Source organism: Gymnoscopelus braueri, assembly GCF_963280865.1.
Source record: "Gymnoscopelus braueri genome assembly, chromosome: 9".
Lineage (NCBI taxonomy): Eukaryota > Metazoa > Chordata > Actinopteri > Myctophiformes > Myctophidae > Gymnoscopelus > Gymnoscopelus braueri.
The window spans coordinates 30,135,861-30,161,115 of NC_137610.1; the positions used below are offsets into that span (position 1 = coordinate 30,135,861).

A 25,255-nucleotide genomic window follows, 5' to 3' on the forward strand; every position below is an offset into this window, starting at 1 on the left:
GTGTGTGTGTGTGTGTGTGTGTGTGTGTGTGTGTGTGTGTGTGTGTGTGTGTGTGTGTGTGTGTGTGTGTGTGTGTGTGTGTGTGTGTGTGTGTGTGTGTGTGCGTGCGTGCGTGCGTGCGTGCGTTCGTGAGTGACCATAGGTGCACGTGCATGTTTCTGCTTGTGTGAGAAACTTCAATTTGTGCAGTTATTTTTGTGTGTTTGTTTAATGGTGTCTGTTTGATGAATCGTGAGAGATAAAGAGAAATAGGATGTGTGTGTGTGTGTGTGTGTGTGTGTGTGTGTGTGTGTGTGCGCGCGCGTGTGTGTGTGTGTGTGTGTGTGTGTGTGTGTGTGTGTGTGTGTGTGTGTGTGTGTGTGTGTGTGTGTGTGTGTGTGTGTGTGTGTGTGTGTGTGTGTGTGTGTGTGTGTGTGTGTGTGTATTACTATACTTATGAGGACCAAATGTCCCCACAAGTATAGCACAATTTCAGAAGCAGACAATGTGAGGACAATTTTCCTGGTCCTCATTTTTTTGTTTGTTTCGCAGATCTGTTATTTTTCGTCTATCTTCAACTACTATCGATGCCGTCCTAATTTTTTTATATCCTGACAAGTATAGTAATACAAACCTGTGTGTGTGTGTGTGTGTGTGTGTGTGTGTGTGTGTGTGTGTGTGTGTGTGTGTGTGTGTGTGTGTGTGTGTGTGTGTGTGTGTGTGTGTGTGTGTGTATTCCTGATTAGAGAGTTTGCTTCCATTAAAAAGGCAGATGTCAGAGGAAAATTAAGGGTTGACGATGGAGTTAGGACACTAAATGAGTCATAATGACAAAGAAGCTTTCTTTCTTTTTCTCACAAACGAAACATAAAATGGAGCAAACAGGGAAGTTGATCATGAAACAAACGACCAGTGGTGGACAAAGCACCCAATCCCAGTAATTGAGTCCAAATATAAACACTCCTGGTAAAACATTACTCAATTACAAGTTGCTCAGTAAAATTTGTATTTGAGTTAAGTACTGGAGTACTTGCTTTTAAAAATAGGCTACTTTGATATTCAAAAGTACAAATTACAAAGTACATTTTCTTTTTAATATCAATGCATTGCTGTTTAAAAATGTATACCCCCCATTTCCTGAAACGTAAAATTTGTGAAATTAGCAGATCTACGAGCTCACATCAACTCGACGCTATTATTCCCTTTCTAGAAATGTAGTGGAGTGAAAAGTACAATATTTGTCTTTGAAGTAAGTATCCAAAGATACAAATACTCAGTTAAGTACAGATAATCAAAAAATATACTTCAGAACAGTACTCAAGTAAATGTACTTCGTTAGTGTTTACCACTGCAAACGACACACAATCACATGACAACATGTGAGATTGTCTGGCCAAATGTCAAATGTAAAATGTTTCCCCCACATTCGCCTTGGGAGAAATAACACATGTTTTCCTGTCTCTCTCTATTGGAGGTGATTATTCTTGGAAGTTTTGTCGTTGTCGGGACATATTTGCTCTAAAATAGCTGCTGTTTTCCAGGAGAGAATCCTTCCTGCAGAGACAACCATGGTGTCTCTCGCTTCCTGCCTTGTGGGCACAACACGTTTCTGCTTTCCACTCTCTTTTTTTTGGTCCTGCACAGACTCATTTTTATACATTTTGACAGACTTTATTGGTCACCAGGGATAAAATGTATAATTTACGGCTGTGAGGGACGAGTAAAGATAAAGATACAATAAAAGATAATAGGAATTTAAAGAAATACAATGAAGACAAAATGTAATCAGCTTTACCAAGTTGGGGTCAGTTGACGCCAGCTGTTCATAAACGTTTACGAAGTTGAGATTTAATACATTATCGGGTCATACATCACACAAAGTAGTTGTAATGTAGAACGCAGTGTAGGCTACTGTAGTTGTTAATATACGTACAGCATATTTACACCTGGTTACTAGCAGATAATAATAGTTCATTAAGCCTATATAACCAATTAATAAAAGCATGTAGTTCAAAGAGATTACATTCACTCAATATGATGATGATGTAGACATTCATGTTGCTTTGGTTTGAAGTTCTGTGCAAAGTTGCATTGACTTCCTTGTTTACATTGTTTGCTTAGGCCTACTGATTGGTCACTACTGGAAGATGTTTCCTGGTAACGGAGTTACACATTACAAAGATCTTTACTAGTGAAGACATTCCTTACGTTTGAGTGCTACAACTTGGATGACTAAATCACTAGTCTGAATTTAACTTAAGTTTACTAAGTTACATCAGCTTCACCTAGCTGATGGCTGCTCAGATAGTCATAATGAGCACTTGGGGAGGAGCAGTGAGTGTCTTTCTCAGGGACTTCAAATTGCACACAGCCTTAGTAACTGATAGATGAATGACTGGTGGAACTATATTCTGTGCGTAAATATGTATCATTAGTTGTCCCTATTATCATGACATTTTTACAGAAGGCTACGTTGCAGAGCAAGTACTGTATATCACTAGTCATTCCATGGTTACTTGTTGTATGTCACGCTGGATAAGAGAGTGAGCTTAACCTAAACCCTATAAACCTCATTGACCGGATTCTCCCAGAGGTCTACTTGCTCTCCTCCTTTTTTGTCTGTACACTCTTTGCCAAAAACAGCCAATCTACAAGCTCACATTGCGATAATAGGACCACAAAACTTAGACCACACCCAGGACTTTTCTGTGTTTTCCTTTTAGCCTTAACTGTATCTCGTGCTGTTTACATTTCTGACTAATAAAGTGTTCAATCAATCAATAAATTGTGAGACCTGTGTAGACCTGCTATTTTCACCAAATGTTCGTCTATTTCTCTATTATGGCATGGCCAGAATAGGGCTGATAGAGTTCATGTGGTTTTGGATAAGAGCGGGTGGCTAAATGCCTAAATTGTAAATAGCTAATAATGTGAATGTTAAATGTAAAGTGCATCTTTTCCAGTCACCATTAAAGCCAGTAATTAGGTGATACCTTATGGAGATCTGAAAGGAAGACAGAAGAAATCTGTTATTAGTTCCTCTCACATTGCAACACACTAACAGCTTCATTAGAGGAGAAACAGCTGGTTTGGTGAAGAAACTTAAATGAAAGCTGACTGTGTCTTTTTGAAATAATGCAGTTGAGGATTTAACAGGTCACAGGGAGATAAATATAATATAATATAAATGACTATGTAACATTTCAGCAAAAAAAAAAAAAAAAAACCTCCGAAGCTCTCTATGTATTGTTTACCAATATCAGTGTTTTGAGCCAAGTATGTCTTATTACCTACATTGCCTAATATTTTAATAGTCTGGTATTTGCTGTTTAACTACACGTTAAGCATGACTTACCCACCCACTATTTGGACAGAGCCTGTATTTTCTGTGGGTGGTGGATTGTGTGTGGAAGACGCCCAGCAAACCACAGCTGCCATTATGAGGTTCAAGCCCGAAGGGCTGAAACCCCATTGTTTTTGTGCTGGTTTATTATTTTTCTCCTTCTGCAGCGGTTTTGTAAATTTCCGTGAGATGGTAAATGGTACAGACATGACATTTTTACCAATGATTGGAAGTTATGTGCATCACTCGCACAACAAATGGGAACCAATGGGTCTGATGGGAGCAATATAATGAAGGGCCAATCTTTTTTATGTCTTTTTGGCATTTCCGTTTCATTTCGATGTCGCAGCTGTAAAGTGCCCTGGCTTGAATTTTAACTGGGGTCAGCTGGGGAAAGGACTATAGCCTTAAATATGTGATATATGAAATAATTTATTATAATTTTATATTACAAAAGTCAGTTACGGTAGTCCCATTTACACAAGACTTGCTACAGACATACATTCTTACTCTACAAATCTGCCTCAAGAACTACTAAAGTCTCTCATGTGTGTAGATTTTCTGCAATTTAAAAGTTTTTGAGAATCATCTTTTTTGACATCTGTTAATAACTTATTTAGTTTTGAATATACTGACCAATGAACCTCAAAAGGGCGTGACATAAATAGACCAAAGTCAACAACCACTGGACCAATCTTCACAAAACGTGCAGGATATGTCTACAGTCTACATAAGAACTTGAACCCTGAAACTTGCATTCAAACCGGCTAATCAGGGGCACTACAAATGCAAGGCATTATTGCTGCGTAGTGCGTAATTTTTCTAAATTGTGCCTGATCATTACAGAACTCATAGGATCTGTTTCAACACTGTTGAGCTGTGTGTACTTTTTTTTTTTTTTTAATCACCAAAAGTGATGTTTTAAATTAAATGGGTGCTGGCGAAAACTTCTGGGAACTCAGATTAGGGTTAGGGTAACCCAGTTTTTTTTAACAGTTGGAGGTGATGCTGGAAAAAGGGCATGACCTGGCACATTGGCAATAAATGGAAGGTCTTGACTCTACCCCTCACAGCTTTCATCTTATTACAGTCCGTGTTGGCTTGAACTCCTGAATCGACGCTTGGCAGCTCTATTTCACTTATTACTTTCTAAACAATAAGCTGCAGAAAAACTGGGCTTCACCACAGTGAAAGGAAACGTCACAAAGTCATAATTATTTCAATCCCCAGAATTTGCATCCACAAATTGTTTTGGGGAAAAGTAATAGGGGCAAGATGGTTTTGTTTGGTGCCTACATGTACATGAATACCGCAAATCTCACTCTCGAGTGAGTCCAAGCCACTTAATTTCTGGTCAAGGACATAAGTGCTGTCGTCATAAAATTAACCACACACTGGTATTTTCAACCAGATGGTGTTGGGTTGCCTTGCATAATGAGTCAGTGAATTGGTAAACATCACAAGGATTCAATCTCCATTCACCCTCCTCCTATGAATTCATATCCATACCATTATCTGTGAGGTTCACCTTCACTCATCCCCACAGAGAAAGGAATATTTCTAGGAGGGAGTCCACCACAGAAGAGGACTGGACTAGCCTATACCAGCACAGATTAAGGCCCTGGGGGTATAAATGCAAAACAGGAGGAATTACCCACAATCCCCTGCTCTTTTGATCCTCTTTTATATTGAAAATTGCCAAAATGAATTAAATCTTCTGATTTATACCATCTTTAACTCTGAGCTCAGAAACCCTTCATATGAGAATGGTTCTACTGTGAAATTCAGCCCAGTTTGGGTCAATTATACAGAACGCCTGAATTTAAATGATTTATTTTATCATTCATCCCTCTCTTTTATCCTCCTATGAAAGGACTGTGGCCAGTGCCCTCTCCGACACAGAGAAGGATCAGTGTGAATCAATTAAATTAAAGGTCTGTGTATATTTAAATGTTTTATTTATTATTTTTCAGATACAAAGGCCAAACATAAAGAAAACTTAAAAAACACAAACGTAAAAAAAAAGCATCAAATCCAATTCATCACACTGTTAGGTCAAAGATCAAACTATGATATTATCCAATAAAAACACATCAATGCTGCTTTCGTTAATCATAGAATACCTGAACAAGGAGACTGAATCTCAGGAAACGTGAACCTTGGTGAACAAAACAACACCTAAGTCAATAATCCTGTCCTACGAATCCAAACAGCACTAACTGCTTTCAGAGTTTTAAGGACAAGGGTTAGTGAGTAGGATCAGATTTCACACTGGAAAACAGAAATGTATACCCGTTAAAGCAACAAAATGATATACTCTGGTTCTGAGAGGTGGTGGTGAATACAATGCATGCAGACGCAAGATAAACACAGCAAATGGTTTATGGGAACTGCCCGTGGCAATGTTAAGTATTGTACAGTGTTTGACACTATTCAACCACAACTACCATCTCTCCATGGCACTACCATGTCCACATGCAAGCTGCTGCTTTCTGCAACTATTCACATTGTAATAATATTTAATTAATATTCTTTTCTTATCAAAAACTAATACAGTATCATATTGCACATAAGCCCATAACTTTGAATTAATTAAAGTTGAAAAGGAAGATAACATGAGTTAAGGGGAGAGAGAGAAACATTATGTCAGATTTGTGTCTTACTGCACATTCAGTACAGGAGTAAAAATTTGTTTTCATTTTCAAACCCTAATCAACTGTGATGCAGGTTTCAATGCGGATGCATAACATTAGACCCTCATGTAGAAAAGGGATGCAATGGAGACTGCAGCAAACACGTGAAGAGTTCTATTCCAAAATAAAATAAATCGTTATCCATGTTGAGGAGAAAATCATTACGATTAAGTTAATCATTTATCGCTAAAAAAGTTAGTCTCTTTTTTTTTACACGAGACATCCCAGTCAGTAAATCTGTCTCCATGTTGACTACCACAGACTTAAGATTACCTTTACCCTTTTTTCTTAGAGCTCGTTTGAAATGAGTTTAACCTTAAATCCTCTCATTTTGGGACAAAACTCTTCATTAATATTATTAAGTCATGTGAACAAATCATTGTAAAAGAGTACAGTATATACAAATGCTGCTAACAACGCTAAGCTCCATTTGATCATCTTTGTCATGCCTAGGCAGATCTATGAATGAACAAACGCATAAATGGAAATACATCAATAATTTTTTTCGCCTAGAACAACGATATTTACTTCTTCTGTGTTCTTCTGTGTAAAATACCCTTTTGGTTTCACAATATTTAAAATGTCAAAAACACAAAAAAATAGCCATAATTGAAAAGTGCCACAAAGAGAAAAGGGAAGGCACACCTCAGTGTGCGGATACACACGTGTGTGTGTTCTGTGTGTGTGTGTGTGTGTGTGTGTGTGTGTGTGTGTGTGTGTGTCAGTAGCGTGTCCAATGCCAGTACGATCTGACCTGAGGCCAGACATCCATCAGTATTCATAAACACACGACTACTTTTCTCTTCTCCATTCACAAGGTGGAAACACAACCTTCATTATTCTCAAAAAGATTTTCTACTTATCTCTACTTTTTCTGAATGTTATTAGTAAAGATTTGTCAGTGAAATGGCAGCAGGTATTTTTTTCAAATTTAAATGATCAAAACTATTTTCCATAATACTCTAAAGTAATTCTTTTTTATACATATACAGTATATAATTGTCCAAACCTGCATCAGATCCCTATAACACAGTGATAGTGCCTTAAGAAGACAAACTTATATTCATCTACCAGTTAATGCATACAATGTCATTATCTGAGATAATAGCTAAACATATTTAAAATTATTATTTGTCTATTTTCTATTAAAACAAATGACACAAAATCATGTTTATGACAGAATCTCTCAACGCATGCTTGTTATTGGTCAACTGGTTCCTCCATTGTCTCTTATAATAGTATATTAAAGTCATGACTTGTCTGTAAAGTATTTAATGTAGGGTAGTCCACTAACAAGAAAATGTCAAAATGAACTTCTATAGCAGCCAATGACATAATGACCCATCGTATAATGCAACAAAATGGAATTAATCTAATAATGTAATTAACAGCAATCGATAACATCCTGAAATAATCGCGTGAAATATATTTTTGACAATCGTGATATTACAATTTCATGTATGGAATGGGTGTTTCACTGTTGACCAGTAACTATGTGTTCATAAGATTATGGGCAATTATTACACAACCGTGTTTACTTTGGTCGATTAATTTAGCATTTCGTTTTATTTTATTATACAGGCAGTTATGTACATAATACAAGAATAGTTATCATTATTAAATATATTACCACTTGCAGACTAGCAGATTTGATAGAAAACTATATTCTAATGAGTCAAATGGTCACACTGTGGATGTTTCCTTCTCTCAAACAGCTCAAACTAATTGTGTAAATATGTAAAATAACAAATGCAAAGCTTATTACTTTCCAAATCACTGCAGGAACATGCTAGAAACACTAAACCACACATGCCTGCTGTCAAAGGAATACTTTTTGTTACATTGTAGCTATTTAATTGAATTGTGGCGATATGGAGACAAAGCTTCTATATGACCATGTGTTGAAGTGATTAGTTAGCATTCCACAAGGCCAGGTCATACTCAGGCCTGAACTGAATTTGTCTTGTGATTATTTTCCATTTATCTTATTTCTAATACAACATAAAAGCTCTTTGTGAAACCCTTATATAGTACTGGCAGGCAGCGCCCACCCATGTTTTCCATGAACGGAAACAGCCCACTAACCCTAAAATTAAGGAATTCCTATTGTCTCTTAAAGTGGACATAAAATGTTAGCGTATGTTAGCTTGGTAGAGGAGCTACCCTCAGTCTTTGAGGTTTGGGTTTCCCCAGGTAGAACTGGTTCAGGGTCAGAGTCCATACAGCACCAGCTGACACAGCAGTAGTCTGTTACCCCTACCTCCTGACCTTTCCCCCCTAACCCTTGACCTCTATCCCCCTGACCCCTGACCTTGGCTTCACCACCTTAACACATAATGGAGCAGTTCTCGACAGGTTCGGTTGACCTTCTCCATCGAGTCATAATCCAACAATACCACACCATTCCATTAAACAAACTGCTCCAAGCTCCGAGTGTCTTGCGAGTCGTGACCCACTCTTGGGTGACGACCCACTGATATAAGAGGGGGGCTGAAATATAACCCTGGCTGTTTTGATGGAAAACAATTACACACTTCCTCTCTCCTCTCAAGTGATCATAGATCTAGAAAAACACCATGTTGATATATTGGTATTATTCTATCAAATAGATCAATATAATTAAATTACAACTTTGTTTTCCCCACTGACAATTATGAAAGATCGGTTATGACGAACGACGACTGCATGGGTCTTTCTACCCAAAGCGATTGCAGATTGGTCTAACGATGCGGACATTATGATTTATGATTATGATTTATTCAGTCAGACATCTGTTTAGAAAATGAAGGAATGAAAAAAAGAGGAAGTGTGTGAGATCAACTCAACCACGGGCCATAGAGCCAGAGATTAGAGGAATCTGACCCGCCCCTACCCGTCCAGGGTTGGAGTGCTGCTGGTGGTGTTTGCTGCCCCCTAGGGCCAAGAGCAAGGCAGTGCAGGTGTGGCTCAGGAGAAGACGGAAGAGGAGAAGGAATAGAAGGTGAGGAAGGAGAGGTGGGGTAAAGGGCTGTGAGGAGGTAGAGGTGGGGCGGGGGGGGGGGGCGGGTGGGGATGGGCGTAGAGCAGGGTTACTCGTCGCAGCCCAGCAGCTCCATTCGCAGGGTGATGCGTTCGTGCCACGCCCACGGCAGCACGCGCACATATCGGCCATAGAAGGGTGGATCAAACACGTTGATCTTGTGAGCGTTGTTGTCGCAGTTACCGGTGAAGATCTGGATAAGGGGACAGGTTGAGAGCCAATCAGAACAAAGAGTCATATAAAACTATCAAAGTTTAAGGACTACACCATGAATTTTAACTTTTTCTTCTTTTTTGTGTGTTTTTGGTCTCCCCTACCTCTCTTCTATCCCCAAAAATACTCCAGTTTGAACACTCAGGCTTTCACAGCAAATCTGGCGTTTTCTGTAAATTGGTCTCAAAACAGCCCAAACTGATTTGCGTACAATCCCTCGCGTTTTTCAGTTCCAACCAATAAAAAAAATATGTATATCTTCTTTTTTTTTTCTTCTTTTTTTTTTTTTCTTTTTCCACACAGAACCAGGAGATAACATGCATACAAACTGGCTCAATAGCGCCCCGTGCCAAACAGGACAATGTGGTATTGCAGGTGAAAGTGCTTTATAAGCCAGAGAGAAGTTGGAATGAGTATATCTGAGGCTTGATTTAGGCTCAAACCTTTTGAAAAACGTTTGAGGGACATAAACAATATGATATTATTATTATTTTATTTTTTTAATTCATGGTGTAGATCCTTTAACACATTTACCGCCGGGCCCGTAGTTCTACGGGCCGTTAAATCCAACGGTTAAGCGCCAATCCCGTAGCCTACGGGCTGTGGTGCTTTTTCCTTTTTTTCGAATTTTTTTTTTTTTTAATTTTCTAGGGGGACCATTTTCAGTGTAACACCACCCGATCTCGACCGGAAGTGCGATCACGTTTTTTGTTTCCCGTCTGCCTCCATTCTAAGTCGTACACAATAACCCCTGTAAAAGCCCCTGTAAACATGTAGTTTTTCATCCTCGCATTTCCCATGTTAACTTAAACGGTCAGAACTCAAACATGGCGGCTCCGTTTGACACGTGGTCTTCACTGGTAGAAGCAGTGAGATCTCCGCGATGTTTACAAACAGTGCACAGCTCAATCTTAAGGATTTTAACAAGATCTGTGGCGACGTGAAAAAAACAAAAAACAACAATAAAACGTTGGCACTGGTGAGTACATTATGAGATTAACCTCTGGCGGTCAATGTGTTAACTGTTAAAGTTGTACTAGGTAACTTTTTCAAAAAAACTAAAGTTTTAATTAAATTAATATTAAATTGTATATCTTTTGTGAGTGGCAAATGTTTCACAACACTCACTCCATGAACTTCATCCCCAAAAGCCTTTTATAAACTATTTTCTATTGAAACGGTGGGGGTGTCATTCCCGCGAAAATTATGTCATTCGGCCGGAAAACAGAAACGGAAATGCACCGGTTTCCTGTTTGGCCAGGAACTACCGCACCGGTTTCCTGTTTGGCAAGGAACTACCACGCTATTAACAAAAAGGAATCTCACGCTATTTTTAAGACATTATAGGATTTGAAGATTGAAAAATCACGATAACTAATGTTCCACTGGCTAATAGAAACGATCCGCAGATAGTATAAAACAATTAAAAGAACGCTTCTTGAAACGCTTCCGCCTTCCGGTGAAAACAAATGGAATTCTGGGTAATGCAGGACTACGCAAAATACATGCAGTGACGGTAGTGACCAGCAGAGGTTGCTAAAAATCGTTATTTGTGGACCTGCCTTGTATTGCTTTAACATGTAGACTCTACATGTTAGTTGTTCAAATGTGCTAGTTGAGTGTGTAGAGTACTGTATGTTGTTAATGAGAGCTACTTAGATGTGAGGTTCAACTCTGCACTGTAAGTTAGCAATATGTCTGAAACATTCACTGAACTTGGTGAGTGATTTTGATGTATTCTTCATAAAACAAGTTATAGTGGTTTTCAACAGCCTGCATTGAAAGACAGATTGAGTTCAGATCGCATTGACCATACAATTATAACAAGATGCGCCTTCATTGATAAGTTGAGGATACAAATCTTAAATTCAATCCCTCTGTTTTGGACACTGTCACTGGACACAGGTGCACTGCACATCTGGCATTTAAATTCATAGTTGGATGAATTATTACATATTTACCGAAGACTGCTCGAGCCAGATGTCAATCGAATTGATTCCAGATGAAGAAATAAATACGTCACCTGAAGTAAACTGATATCTTTTCCTTCTGCCTCAGATCTTTTCTTTATTCTAAATTGAGATGATATCACTTTACAATAATGTGAATGATAACAAATATTGACTGGTTTATGGTTGTTTTTCTCAATAAAGTATAATATATTGTGCTCTCTCCGTAGTGAGCAGTGGTTCTCAAAGTGGGGGGTCCGGGCTTCCCCAGGGGTCCTTGGGGGGGTTCCAGCAGGTCTCCAGCAAAATGAGTTAATATAGCATCAATATCAGTTTAACCACTTTAACCCTATTTTACACTTAATCTATCGATTTCCTTGACATGAACATGTTTAAGAATCTCAACTTGTGGGTCGGGACCACCCTGATTTTGAGGGGGTCCCCAGATGACAGTAAAGTGACAATTTAAGGACTTTTAAGACCTTTTTAATACCTTAAAAAGGAAGAAACGATATAAATACTATAAAAACTGGTCAAACATTGGTCAAATTGTCAAATAATATAAGAAAGAGGCACAATATTTATCTGTGGAACCGAGTCAAACTAAATGTAATGCCTCGACTACAATTCCAAGCGTTTGTCAGGCTTGTCCCAGTTCAAATATGATTATTTTGGGGGGTCCCCAGTTCAAATATGATTATTTTGGGGGGTCCCCAGTTCAAATATGATGATTATTTTGGGGGGTCCCCAGTTCAAATATGATTATTTGGGAGGGAGGGGGTCACGGCCTGGACAGATTGCACTATAGCACCAGTAGCAGCTGAACTAGAGTTATATTGTTTCTCAATACAAGTGCTTTGGGACCACCAAGAAATCTCCAGCTGAACTGACCTTGTCTGTCCTGGTGGTGGAGTCTTTGACTATAGTCCAAGACTGTCCATCGTCACTATGGGCCACTTTAAAGCCGCTGACAAACTGAACATGGCCAAAGTCCTTGGCTCCCTGGGTGATGATGCCTGAGATTCTCTTAGGACGTTCCAGGTCCACCTGCACACATAACATTAACAAACACAGAGCAAGATAAACATTAACAATTTTACAGCTGTTATACTTCTCACCATAACAGATCATTTCTTTATTTTTTTTTACATAATTTTTATCCCGCGATTTTGTAACCCCATTTTTTCACCCAGTGCCAATCGTCTACGTAATTCTGGGCGCTACACTCCCTCTGCCAACCTAGGGAGAACCCAGAGCTGAACTCATGCCTCCTTAAATGCAATTCTTATCACCCGACGTAGGGGAGTTTCCCCAGTGGGACGTAGCGCGTGGAAGGAACACGTTATTCCAACCAGTTCCTTTCCCCTCCATCAGGCGCGCCGGCTGACCAGGGGGAGCCAGTATAGAGACCAGGATTACTGCATGTTTTTGTGAGGGTACCTACCCTAGGGGACACGGAGAGAACATGCAAACTCCACAAAGAAAGGCCCTTTCGCTAACCCCACATAGGGTATTAGGGGTGTCGGAAAAAATCGATTCGAATACGAATCGCGATTCTACTGTTGGACGATTCAGAATCGATTCTCATTTTTTCAAAATCGATTTTTTTTTTTAGGATCTTGGATTTACCTTTGTGTGTTTACATTATTATCAGTTGATAAAACTTGGAGTAGATCCTGAAATCCTATGTTTTGAATCAAGAATCGTTTTGAATCGAGAATCGTTTGTTTTGAAAAAAATCGATAAAAATCGGAATCGTGACCCCAAGAATCGGAATCGAATCGATTCGTGAGATAGCAGACGATTCACAGCCCTATAGGGTATGGGCACTGATGACGCGGAGGAGAGGACACAGCCCCAGCGCCCACAGCTTCCCCGGCGGGAATCGAACCCAGGACCTTCTAGCTGTGAGGAGACAGCGTAGCGACTGCGCCACTGTGCCCCCAGTAGATAATTTCTTAATGTTTAGTACAGTGTCTTCCCTACCTGCAGCCACTGGTCGCGGTCATTCGTGGCAGCGGTCCAGGCGTTGGTCTTTCCCTGTTTGTCCAGGCGGGCATAGTTGGCGTGCCACGTGAACGCCTCGATGCCCCACGTACGGAACGTGCTGGAGGCCGAGAGCTGGCGGTCCGACACCAGACGAGACTTCACACCGAGGGGCTCGGAACAACCTGCCGTGTTCGAATACACTGTTGAGGTGAGACCAGAAAGGCCGAGAGACAGACAAAGACGAGAAGAGAGACAGACGGAAAGAATGGAAAAATAGAGAGAGAGAGAGAGAGAGAGAGAGAGAGAGAGAGAGAACACGCATGATAGACATGGGGACAGGACATGCAAGCAGCTGAAGCTAGTGATGTGAACAAACAAAGGGATGTGATGAAATAAAAGACCAAGGTGCCAGTTGTATAAACTACACCTCTGAATAACCTCAGATAAACTCTAAACAGGCAGAACTATAGTTCGGAGAGTCAGGACATCTGGTGGTGCACGAGTTCTGAAAACAAGTTCTGAGACCGGCCATCAGAAGTCCAGAATGACGTCAATTTGTAGTTATATCGATATTGTTATATCCTTTCTAAAGACGAGTTCAGTCGTTGGATGGAGCATGTATTGGCCTAGACTGGGAGGATAAACTGAGGTAGACAAATTAGGAAAGATGCTGTAGAGTTACATGTAAGTTAGGTAGGTACTAACAAGTGTGTTAGAAGCGATGTTTTAGCGTTTTCTTTACAGCTGGCCCTAGCTGCAGCAACGTGAAGAAGCACAGAGACAACCAGAGATGCAGTGACATAGAAAAGCACAGCAGTGCATGCGATGGAAAGAGACGTGAACCATGCAAATGAAATGTGGAGCCAGGAAGCAGGCCAAGTTCTCCACCAGCTGGTTACTTAGATCAACCATCATGTATGGGAGGTCTAAAGCCTGATCTAAGCTCTGCTGCACAGCGGTGTCGCGTGGCAGAGATAGCCGATCTGCAAGCTCACAACGCACTGCATCGTGATGCGTTGTGAGCTTGTAGATCTTTGTCAATACTGGAGCATCCAGCCTTTTGTCAGCAAACACGTTCATGAAAAAAAGTTGAGTTGATACTGTCTTTATGGTGCAAAATGCCAAAAACTGAAAAAGGTTTTTGGCTTAAACAGTCGCAGGCATGTCCAAGTCAAAGAGATACAAACATACAACAAATATGTCACAATAAAAGACAATCACAATTTAGCGTGTGATGTCCACACCAGCGATAGACACATGGATGCACGCCCAAGCCAAAGACAGACAAAACACGTCACGCTTTCTGACAAACATTAACAGAAAAGAGAGGAACATGGGTGTTTGTAATGAAGACAGAGCGCTGGCAGCAGATACACACTGGCCTCAGATAAAAGCCAACAGAGAGATCAATCGACGTTTGTTGCAGAAGAGAAGACATAAAAGAAACCAAATATTATCTTGGCTCACTGGCATGCGTGACAGCATTTAGAGGATGGTATGACAAATGTGGATTTGCGGTTTCCAAAAAAAACTCTTATTCCTTTGCACCCTGCGTGTCTTTGCCAATGTTTCCAATGCATCCATATGGTGCTTATAAATGACCTGACGGATACTTTTGGCTAACAGAGGATTGTGTAAGTGTGTGTGTGTGTGTGTGTGTGTGTGTGTGTGTGTGTGTGTGTGTGTGTGTGTGTGTGTGTGTGTGTGTGTGTGTGTGTGTGTGTGTGTGTGTGTGTGGGCTTGAGCGTGCGCGTGTGTGTGCGTTTGTATGTGTGAGGTAGAATCTGATATTGTTGTATTTGTTCCAACATTCTCTATGAGTTATGATCAGGCTTATAGTGTTAGAGTACAAAACTACTTTATAAGGGTGTCTGGGTGGTGCAGGGGTAAAGTTACTGCCCACCACCATGGAAAGCGGGGTTAGATTCCTTTGCAGTGCCTCAGGGTTGGCCCAGGCACTCCAACAAACACAATTGGCCCTGTTCACGGTTAGGAAGCTGGCACAGGAGGGCATTCTCAGTTGTTGCACTAGCAAATTGTACAGGTTGGTTGGGGCGTCTGCTCAGCAGAGGTGTTGGGAGGCACATAGCGTGTTCCTCTGAACGCGTTATGTCCTCCCAGTGAAACTCCACACTGTCAGGTGAAAAGAAAAAGAAGAAACATGTGTGTGTGTATTTACCATTGAGCTCACAGCCAACCAGCTCCATTCGCAGAGTGCAAGCTTTGCGGCATATCGCTGGGAGGATACGGATGTACTGGGCGATGATGGGAGGGTCAAACAGGTTGGTCTTGGTTCCATCATTGTTGACATTTCCCACAAACACCTAGAAAAGGAGCATAATTTAAATTAATCAAAATCTATCATACTCAATCTACAGCAACAACCAGTCTGTTCAACCCTTAATGTAAAACACTGTTCATCTGCATGACCTCATTCATAACCCACAAATCAGTGTCGTTAGGCAACGGTTTCTGTTGTGTCTGACTCTGACATCAGTGAATTTTTTTACTGCACGCACCTGCCTGTGAGAGAGAAAAATAGAGCGAGCGAACGGGAGAAAGGAAGGGAGAACGTAGGCCTATAGCTATTTCATATTTGTATATAAGAGATTACAATATTTACAATAGACCAATTATTTGTCTTCCAACATTGAGACTGGACACACAGGTGATTGTTTCACGCAATCAATTCCCAACCTGTTGTTTCGGGGTGCGCTAGTTTCAGCACACCCCAACCCCCTCTTGTGTGTTGGCTAGTGAGGCGCGTCCCAGCGAGACCTGACAGAATGGGTTTCATTGCGTGCATACTGGTTGCACGCATACTGGTTCTTATCAGTGTGACGTCGTCTGTTAAGGGGTCTATATAACAAGTTGACCTGCTATGGAAACAGTAAGCAATCTCCGCTCGTCGACTTAATGTGGACTGTCACTATACAGTTTTAAGGGATGGTCCCATCTGCTGTTCATATCCTGCAGTGACTGTGACAATTCCATTGCCACGGAAACGGCAGTCATACGTGGCTCTGCGCCTGGGTGTGGACTGTCCAGTTTAATAACATGCAAACCACCGTTTAGGGATTCCTTTACAAGTGGTTGCAAGTTGCAACTTGGCTCGTCGCTAATCTTTAGTCTTAAGTTAACTATGCTTTAAAACCTCATGAGCACACCCTGATATGTACTTATTGTTTTAAAATACAAAATGACTCCTTTTTGGTCATGGGTGGTATGGCCGACTTTAAGGATTTAAAAGTGTGATGCACTACTGAATTAAGTTGTAAAGGGATATTATAAAAAAATATTAACAAACATGTCAGTCTATATTTCCCAGAAGGAAATGTGTGTATTTAATTCGGTCTGAGCAGAAGCAAGGATAAAACAAAGTGGTCATGAAATAAATGGCCACTGGGGGACATCAAAAGCAGAGGCATAGATTTCCCAGCAAATCCAACCCTGCCTGTTCTAGCTGCCATGTGTTGTGTTGTGTTGTGTTGTGTTGTATTGTGCTGTGATGTGGTCAGTGCTGTGCTAGAGATGCTAGCTGGACTGTGTAACAACCAGTTATGGTATTTGTTTTTCTACCACCAGGCCCGACAACAATTAGAGTAATGTATCATTCAATCTTGTAGAGTTGTGCTGTGTTTTTTGTTCCGTCGTGTATTGTTGTCGTGTAGTCTCACATGGTCCTTCCTCTGGTCATCTGTTCGGTACATGGTGTATGTTTTGCCGTCCAGACTGGAAGCCACTTTAAAGGCTTTGATGAACTCAGCAGAGCCCATGCGACTGGCGCCCTGTGTCACGATGCCCGTGAAACGCATCTTCCTCTGTACGTTGACCTGAGATCACAAATACAGAGACATCAGTCACAGTTCTATTTCACAGGACATGAATCGACCACATAAGTCTCAACATTCCCAGTTCAATTCCTGCTGGAACCCTGTTTTGCATGTCTTTACCTCTCTCTGCCCTTGCTCAACTTCCTGCCTCTCTAAACTGTCCTGTCTGAATGAACGCAAAACACAGTGAATACAGTCTCCATAAAAAGAGCTCCATTTCATATCCAAAAACTTCCTATTGTCTCAGTCTAAACCAATAAAGCTCTTGGACTCCTTTCTAGCTCTCCGTCACCATTCCATTCCCAGCATTCTGACCTCGATCCAGGGGTTCCTGTCGTGCGTGGCGGCTGTCCAGGCATTCACCAGGCCCTTGTTGTTCAGCCTGGCCAGCTCCGGGCCCCAGCGCTGGAGGCCCAGCAGTCTATAATGGATGGATGAGGCACTGATCTGAGACTCAGCAATACCTCCACCCTCCATACCCATCAGAGAAATACAACCTGAGAGGAGACGGAGATGGAGGGAAACAGAGGGAGGGATGAGTTTAGATTTGAGTTTAAACATCATGGCTGAAGTGAAATCCGAGGCCTTTGAACATTAAAAAAGAAACAGAATGCATGATAACAAAATGATTATAAATGCTGTGATGGTGAACAGTTGCGAAACATAGAACAAGGGCGACAGGTGGAGAGAAAGACAGAGCGCACGAGAGAGGTGGGGAGGGCAGGAATTGATCACTCTGAATAACCTACAGTATACCACCTCATCTATAGGCTCCACAATCAATTAAATCAAACGTAATACACCAGGACAGAATTTGCTCCAAGGTTATCCAAGGTCAGTCACATCCTGAAGCATAGATCTGACTTCATATGGATGCCACAGGATATAAATAAATAAACAAAATACAGACAGAAGAGAAAAAGAAGAGAAAAATAACAGATAGTGTTCTAAAAAAACAACAACCAAAAGATAGATTCATCCTTAGTGGAGTATTGATTCCTCATCTGTGCACCAGGCTTCTTAAACGACATCTATTGATCAGTGTAACAAAGAGACAGCTTGGATGTCTTCCCAGTCCCATTACCTTAAATGACTTTAACTTAATGTGCTGCTGCTGCTTTTGCTGCTCAGGAACAGCATGGCAACTCGTAATGAGCGCGTGTGTGTGTGTGTGTGTGTGTGTCAGACAGACAGACAGACAGACAGACAGACAGACAGACAGACAGACAGACAGTGTGTGGTTGGGGTACAGAGCATCTTGTGCACTTATCTGTTCATGTCTGAGACTCTGAGTATGTAAATGTGTATGTGTGCGTACGTGTGTATGTTTATCTTGAGGTTTACCTGGTAGACTAGTTAGTACTTTTTTCTTTGCACTCTATTTACTTGACCATTGACCCTGTCGTTTGTTGACTAGGGCAGTGGTTCTCAAACTTTTTCGTGTCAAGGACCCCTAAATTAATATGTATTTGGCCGCAGACCCCCATCTGTACATATTTTGTGCCAGGCACCCCATACAAGATTTGTATGTGGGCTTGTAGATTAGTTCTTTTCAAATAGCCCATTTATATTGGGTTAAAGTGGTAAAAAGATTTTGATGCTACATTAACTAAATGTACTACGGACCCCCTGGAACCCCCTCAAGGATCCCTGGCGGCTGGCGTGTGCCCCCGGACCCCACTTTGAGAACCACTGGACATGCAATATACTCTGATCTTGCACTCTTGTAAGTCACAATCAGAGATTGCTAAATGCCTAAATTGGGAATTGTGTATGTGTCTGTGAACGATAAAAGTTTCTACTCACGCAGTTGGCAGTGTTTGCCCACATAGGGGGAGGAGCAGCGGCACTTAAAGTCTCCATCCAGGTCAGTGCAGCGTCCTCCATTCTGACAGGGCTGAGCTTCGCATTCATTCACATCTGGAGGGAGAGACCGATTTCAGCATCACTGTCACACATGTTTCACGTGATGATGTCAAGTTGTCAAGTTCCCCGACACTACAGTTAGTTCATACCATACATGCAGCAGAGAACTGTAGAAACGGCCTGTTAGGAAAGTTAGAAGGGAAGGCAGTATGAGGAAAGATAACCCTGCAGTTCTTTACATCACCGCTAGATGGCGCCCCTGTCAATTTTATCTGTTCATCCGACAGTCTGTGGTTTGGGGCAGAAGAGTGTTGGCACGGCAACAGAGCAGGGAAGGAGGGTACATAAGAAGAATGGAATGAGAACAAACTGTTTCTCATCCGTCGCCTACAAAGGGCTGCCAGCGTCACTAGACAGCATTTCAACATGTCTACTGTTTACCATGCTTGCTGCTAATACTGTTCACCATGTCTTCTGTTCACCATGTGTCTACTGTTCAGAAGGTCGACTGTTGACCATTTCTGCTGTTGTTTGACCATGTCTACTTTTGTAATGTTCACCATGTCTACCGTCAGTGGTGGAAGAAGTACACAAATGTGTTACTTAAGTAAAAGTATCAATACTGCAATGTAGAAACTCTGTTACAAGTAAAAGTATGGAATAAAAATGTTTGCTTGAGTAAAAGTACAAACGTATTGGCATTAAAATGTACTTAAAAGTACCAAAAGTGGAAAGTACTCATTATGCAGAGGACATAAAATGTGTAAAAATCTTTTGAAAATAGAAGATCTACACAAGCTCACAATGCGTCGCGATTGTGAGCTTGTAGATCGGCTATTTTCAAATGGCCGATATAGGGCTGAAGTGTTTGATGTATGTTTTGTAATTAGTAATAAGTAACTAGTAAATAAAGTTTTCAAATAATTGTAGTGGAGTAAAGTACAATATTTGTGTCTGAGATGTAGTGGAGTAGAAGTAAAAGTACTGAAAATTGGAAATACTTCAGTAAAGTAAAAATACCTCAAAATTGTACTTAAGTACAGTACTTGAGTAAATGTACTTAGTTTCTTTATACCACTGTCTACTGTTCAGCATTGTCTACTGAGGATATGTGGCAGAAAAGTAATTTGCTGTAAACAAGACAAGCTGTTAAAAAGAAATTGTATTTCGCTCAAGCTGGCGTTGTAATGTTCATGTGGATGAGGCCTTATGGGAAACACACCACATACACACATACACGCAGGCAGGTAGAAAGACACACTTAGCTCCTTAAATAGAAACTTTTCTAAAAATACATTTTCAAATGCTCACAGCAGAGCAGGAGTGAAAACTGAGTGATTTTTAAGAAACTCTGCCGACTAGCTCACTCACTTTATATGACAGTGAATGCTCAACTTTTATACTAAAATATTCTCAGTGTCTGTATCGGTGTGACCATCTGAAAACACCATCAGATTTACTACTTGCGCACACAGATAAGTGTGAAAACACAAAACAGCCATAACACAGAGTCAGTAATATGTCAGACTGACAGACATGGTCCTGAGTAGTGTCAGCTTTTTGGCTGTCTGTCTCTCACCAGTAAGGATTGACCACCAGGACAGACAGACACACAACCTGGTCAACTGTCCTGCTCTGGATCTAATCCACTTCCGTCATGTCACATAGTTCTTTTTATGTAGCAGCACGATTCATACGAAACAAAACAAAATGTTTTATAAAAGTATTGGGAGCAGTGGAGGATGAGAAGCCCAATACACTGCACTGTCCCTGGGATAGCTTAGCATGAGTCAAGAGTTGTGACTGAATGTTAAATATATACCGCATTATGTGTTAAAGCTGCAATCTCTAACTTGTCCTACCCAAGATTCGAACCTACGCCCCACAAACGCTGAAATTGTCACCACTGAGCTAACAGAGCACACCTACTTACTCAGGGGAGAAATTGAATGTTGACCATCAGACAGTACCAGACAGTACCAGTTGTGGTCTTGCCCACACAGGATCTAAATGCTCAACAGAAGCCAGGGTTGCATTGCTCATGGGACGGCCTTGCACACCGTACAGGAACCTATTTGACCAGGAGCATGCGCAGGCACACGCATAGACTTAAAACGACTTTAAATTCACACCTCAACAAAGTTTACAAAGGCTCCCGACTCACACCAGGTGGATTAACATAAGAATGAGCCTAGATGCATATCAATTGTCCATTGTGTGACCTGTAGTGTAGGTGTTAAGCGACGTGCGCGTCGCGTCATTAAAATAGAGTGCAACCACGTTCCAATTCAGCATTGCAACACTGACAGAAGCACAGGAAGACCAAATAAAACCACCTCAGTGGTATTAACATACTGTACTCCACAATACAGAATGGTCTAAATAAAGTTTCATTCACTAAAAAGGTACATAGTGGAGCTTTAAGTTATATCTGAACCCAGGCACTGTTAGTGCCTTTTCTAGCTCTAGGGGAAAGGGTTTGGAAAAATCATTTCAGATATATTGTTGGTAGGTCTGCATTTAATAAACATTCCAAACCAATCAGACCATTATGCATCAGGCTAAAGTAATCCACTTGTTTTGTCTGTTGCTACAGATACCGTATGTGGTAAATAAATACACCGATCCTCCATGACCTACACGCAAACAACCCTATAACTGAGTTGAACACACACACACACACACACACAAAAATCTATATCAGGAAGTGTCACATCATGATGTGAAAAGTCAATACAACTCTCGCCTGTTTGAAATCTGCTCCTGATCAATACAGATCCAAGGTCAATTGGTTCAACATGTGACTTTTTACAGATGGAGCCACGGGAAGCTCTGATTCTGTCATCTAACTGTCATCGGAATCAATTTCATTGCCACACCACAAGAGTAGGCCTACAGGTGTTAAAAGACTGGGTGAAACAAATTGGTGCTAGCTCTCAAATAGCAGTTACTGTAAGAGTTACAATAGAAAAAGAAGAATTGAACACAGAGCACACAGCAAGTCAAATAACAGGAAAGCACAGCCAAATAAAATATCCAAAGTCCAACATACATAAGGTGTATAATAAAAAATAAGCAATGAATGGCTAGATGGCTCAACGAAAGGCATAAATGCTTCTCAGGTGGAAAACATTTCCAGCATATAAAAATGTTCTTTCAGTGCATGGTTAAAATGACATGGTTAAAGAAATGAAAAACAGGGCATCAGGTATAAAATCACATCAAATAGAGCAGCATGTGAACAGTCTGAATATACAGTACTTATATCCTGCTTCACTACTGTATCTATGTATTGTGTCCTGTATATTCATGTCCTAACAATCATGCGTCTATTGGTATATTGTAGCGATTTCTGTGTATTGCACTCTGTGTGTACGACTGGGAAGTGTCTTAAAATGGAAAGCTACTTGTTAATAACCAGTGCCTTTTCTAAGTCTCAAATTTGGAGAATAAAGTTCATGCATCTAACTTAGGATCACGTCTCCGCCTCTTGGAAACGCTACAATATTGTGATGTGACTTAGATCCAAGCCGCTCACTTCCTCTTCCTGTGGCCAGCCAGCCAGCCAGCCTCTCTCCCTCGCTCTCTCTCTCTCTCTTTGTTATTCAAATGTATGCCCTTTCTAAGGTCTGAATGTATGCTCTGCAACGTCCTGTGTACCATGTCAGACCAATAGGTCCATATACTTTGTCAGTATAGTCCTGTGTAAATTGTTGCAGCAAGTCAATGAGACAAACAAGGAAAAAGGGTTGCATTAGTGATTTTTTGGTTCGTCTCCTGGGAGACTTTGTTGTTCTCATGGATTTTCTTTTCCCTTTTTTAACCTAAGTCAAAATAGGGAAATTACATATTTCTCCCTCTGTTGTGTTGGTTGGGCCTAAAGTGGCACTCTCACCGGTTTTAAAAATGGACAGCGTGTGCATTTCTCTAAAAGGAGTTAAACAAACGCATTGTGGTGTTAGGACTGTGTGCGTCATTGTTTGGTTTCTTTCTTTAATCAATGGCAACATCAAAAAGAAAATTACATATTCCTGATCCTCAAGTCCCTTCAGGTTCAAAGTTCTTGGTGTGGCACAGCTACTGAGGGGGCACCCCAAGCCAACATGGCTGCCACATTAAGGCCACAAGGCCCGTTTTAAAAATCTGCTACATGAAAAGTGACCAGAGGTGTAATTTTCTATGTGGATGTGTACTGTAGACTGGCTGCAGTCCACTGGGAAAGTACCGTCACTAGTTCAGACCTCTGATTATCAAGCAGGGGTTCAGGACCCAGAGGCAGTGGTGGACGAAGTACTCACATTTTTTACTTAAGTAAAAGTATCAATGCCACAATGTAGAAATACTCTGTTACAAGAAAAAGTCCTGTATGCATGTATAAAAGTTTTGGCATCAAAATGTAATTAAAGTACCAAAAGTAAAATAACTCCTTATTAGTGCAGCGGCTAAAAGCAATATTTTGGGAGAATCGTTCACTTGGTGATACAAGCGTGAAACTTGGTACAGATCATCTTTAGAGGTCATTTATCGATTTTTTTAATCGAGCCACTTGAAAATCAAAGATGGCGGCCATTTTTCAAGATGGCCGACATCTTAGTGGGCAGTTAAGTGATATGATGGTTTATTTGGTGATACAAGCATGAAAATTGGCATGAGCAGTCTCTGTGGGTCACTTGACAATAGGCCACCCACAGCTACTTGAAATTTCAAGATGGCGGCCATTTTTCAAGATGGCCAACACTTTAGTGGAGCAATTAAGTTATATAATGGTTTATTTGGTGATACAAGCATGAACATTGGCATGAGCAGTCTCTGTGGGTCACTTGACAATAGGCCACCCACAGCTACTTGAAATTTCAAGATGGCGGCCATTTTTCAAGATGGCCAACACTTTAGTGGAGCAATTAAGTTATATAATGGTTTATTTGGTGATACAAGCATTAAATTTGGCATGAGCAGTCTCTAAGGGTTGCTTGACAAGAAAACACTCCCAGCCACTTTACATTTCTATTTTCAAGATGGCCGCCCCCTGGATCCTCAAAAGATACATTTTCTCATAGAAATTTATGTTTTTTTTTCTTTAAGGACGATTATACGATTATTATTATTATGCTAAAGAACAACTTTTAACACATCACAATATAGTTGTGTTGATTTGTTGATCATAGATAGATTAGATAAGAGTGAATATCTGCACTACCAGGGCACACTGGTGATATATCACTGCTGTTAAACTCAGAGTGGGGTTCAATGTCAGCTAATTGAAAGTTGGTATCCCAAATGCTGTCTAATTTACCCCAAAACAGTTAGATAGCCGCACCTGAATTGACAGGTTGTGCCAGCACGGGAGAGCCGAGCCAAGGTTAATGGGGTTTTAGTTAACCGGATGGTGTACAGATCGCTCAGGATTTAAATGGCATTGGATGAACGATCGAACTAAGTGTAGGGTTAAGGCACGAACTTAGTTGTATCCCATACATCAAAGTGCTTGGTAAAAGGTGGTAAAAGGATAAACCCTCGGCCTCTGCCTATGCTGCAGACATGGCAGAAGCCATCATAACAGTTGTGAAAACTAACTGGGACAGATGTTTAATTTGTCAGCAGGTCACCAAGGAAAAACTCATTCAGCCGAGTTTATTCAACAGAGAGCACGATCGTACTGGTTATGATACCATTGCAAGAAATGTTCCATTATTTCATAAGATCAATGCTCTGCCTATCTTACTTAGTCCAACCCGACTAGATGAAGGTGATGGCATAGAAAGCACATCGACAAGAAACAGAGCAAAATATAATTCAAGCTGTAAACTTAGGTTCAACAACACAGAGCTGGAAAGGGCCCAAAAGAGAGCATCTACATCTGCTGAAGACACTGAAGATACCAAAGATATCCATGTCAAGAGGCCAAGAAGATCTAATGTATGACCGGTCCAGCGATGTCACAACTGTGAACGAGGCCAGGCTTGATCTCTTTGCCAGAAAGCAAAGACAATATGACTTGATCCCACCAACTCAAGCAGCACTCAAAGAGCATGCCAAACATGCTTCTTATGAGGCTGGATACGTGTGGGGACAGGCATTGAAGAGACATCCACAAATGCAGAGCCCATCTGACTGGGGATGGGTGGAACAGGACGAGAAGTGGAAAGTCTTCTGGACTCCACTTCCACCTATTGCGGAGAGTTGTTGGGAATTGACCAAATGTGGGTGCTCCAAGGCATGTACTGGAAGGTGTAACTGCTTCAGATATGGACTCAGTTTCACATGCCTATGTAGTTGCCCCTGCTAGAACCTATTTGCATGTTTATTTTGCCAGAGTTATTCCCTGTTGTCCTCTGTGTTTTCAAGTGGAGGCCTATGGCTCGGCTTCCCCT

General features: G+C 41.0%; 1 protein-coding gene across 4 annotated transcripts in view; it reads right to left on the reverse strand.

The window, feature by feature from the left end:
- Nucleotides 1-5,263: 5,263 nt before the first annotated feature.
- The window catches only part of mfge8b (milk fat globule EGF and factor V/VIII domain containing b), a 41,409-nt gene continuing 21,417 nt past the window's right edge, over nucleotides 5,264-25,255 (reverse strand). For 2 of the 4 annotated variants that reach the window (XM_080437099.1, XM_080437097.1), the window contains 7 exons: nucleotides 18,825-18,938; nucleotides 17,334-17,515; nucleotides 16,863-17,018; nucleotides 15,365-15,509; nucleotides 13,183-13,367; nucleotides 12,088-12,243; nucleotides 5,264-9,227 (listed from right to left, as the gene is read on the reverse strand). In XM_080437099.1, coding sequence (XP_080293225.1) covers nucleotides 9,084-9,227; nucleotides 12,088-12,243; nucleotides 13,183-13,367; nucleotides 15,365-15,509; nucleotides 16,863-17,018; nucleotides 17,334-17,515; nucleotides 18,825-18,938 — 1,082 coding nt within the window. In that variant the 3' untranslated portion in view covers nucleotides 5,264-9,083. Of the gene's footprint in view, nucleotides 9,228-12,087; nucleotides 12,244-13,182; nucleotides 13,386-15,364; nucleotides 15,510-16,862; nucleotides 17,019-17,333; nucleotides 17,516-18,824; nucleotides 18,939-25,255 lie in introns of all 4 variants that reach the window. The other 2 variants (XM_080437098.1, XM_080437096.1) reach the window with 1 other exon arrangement.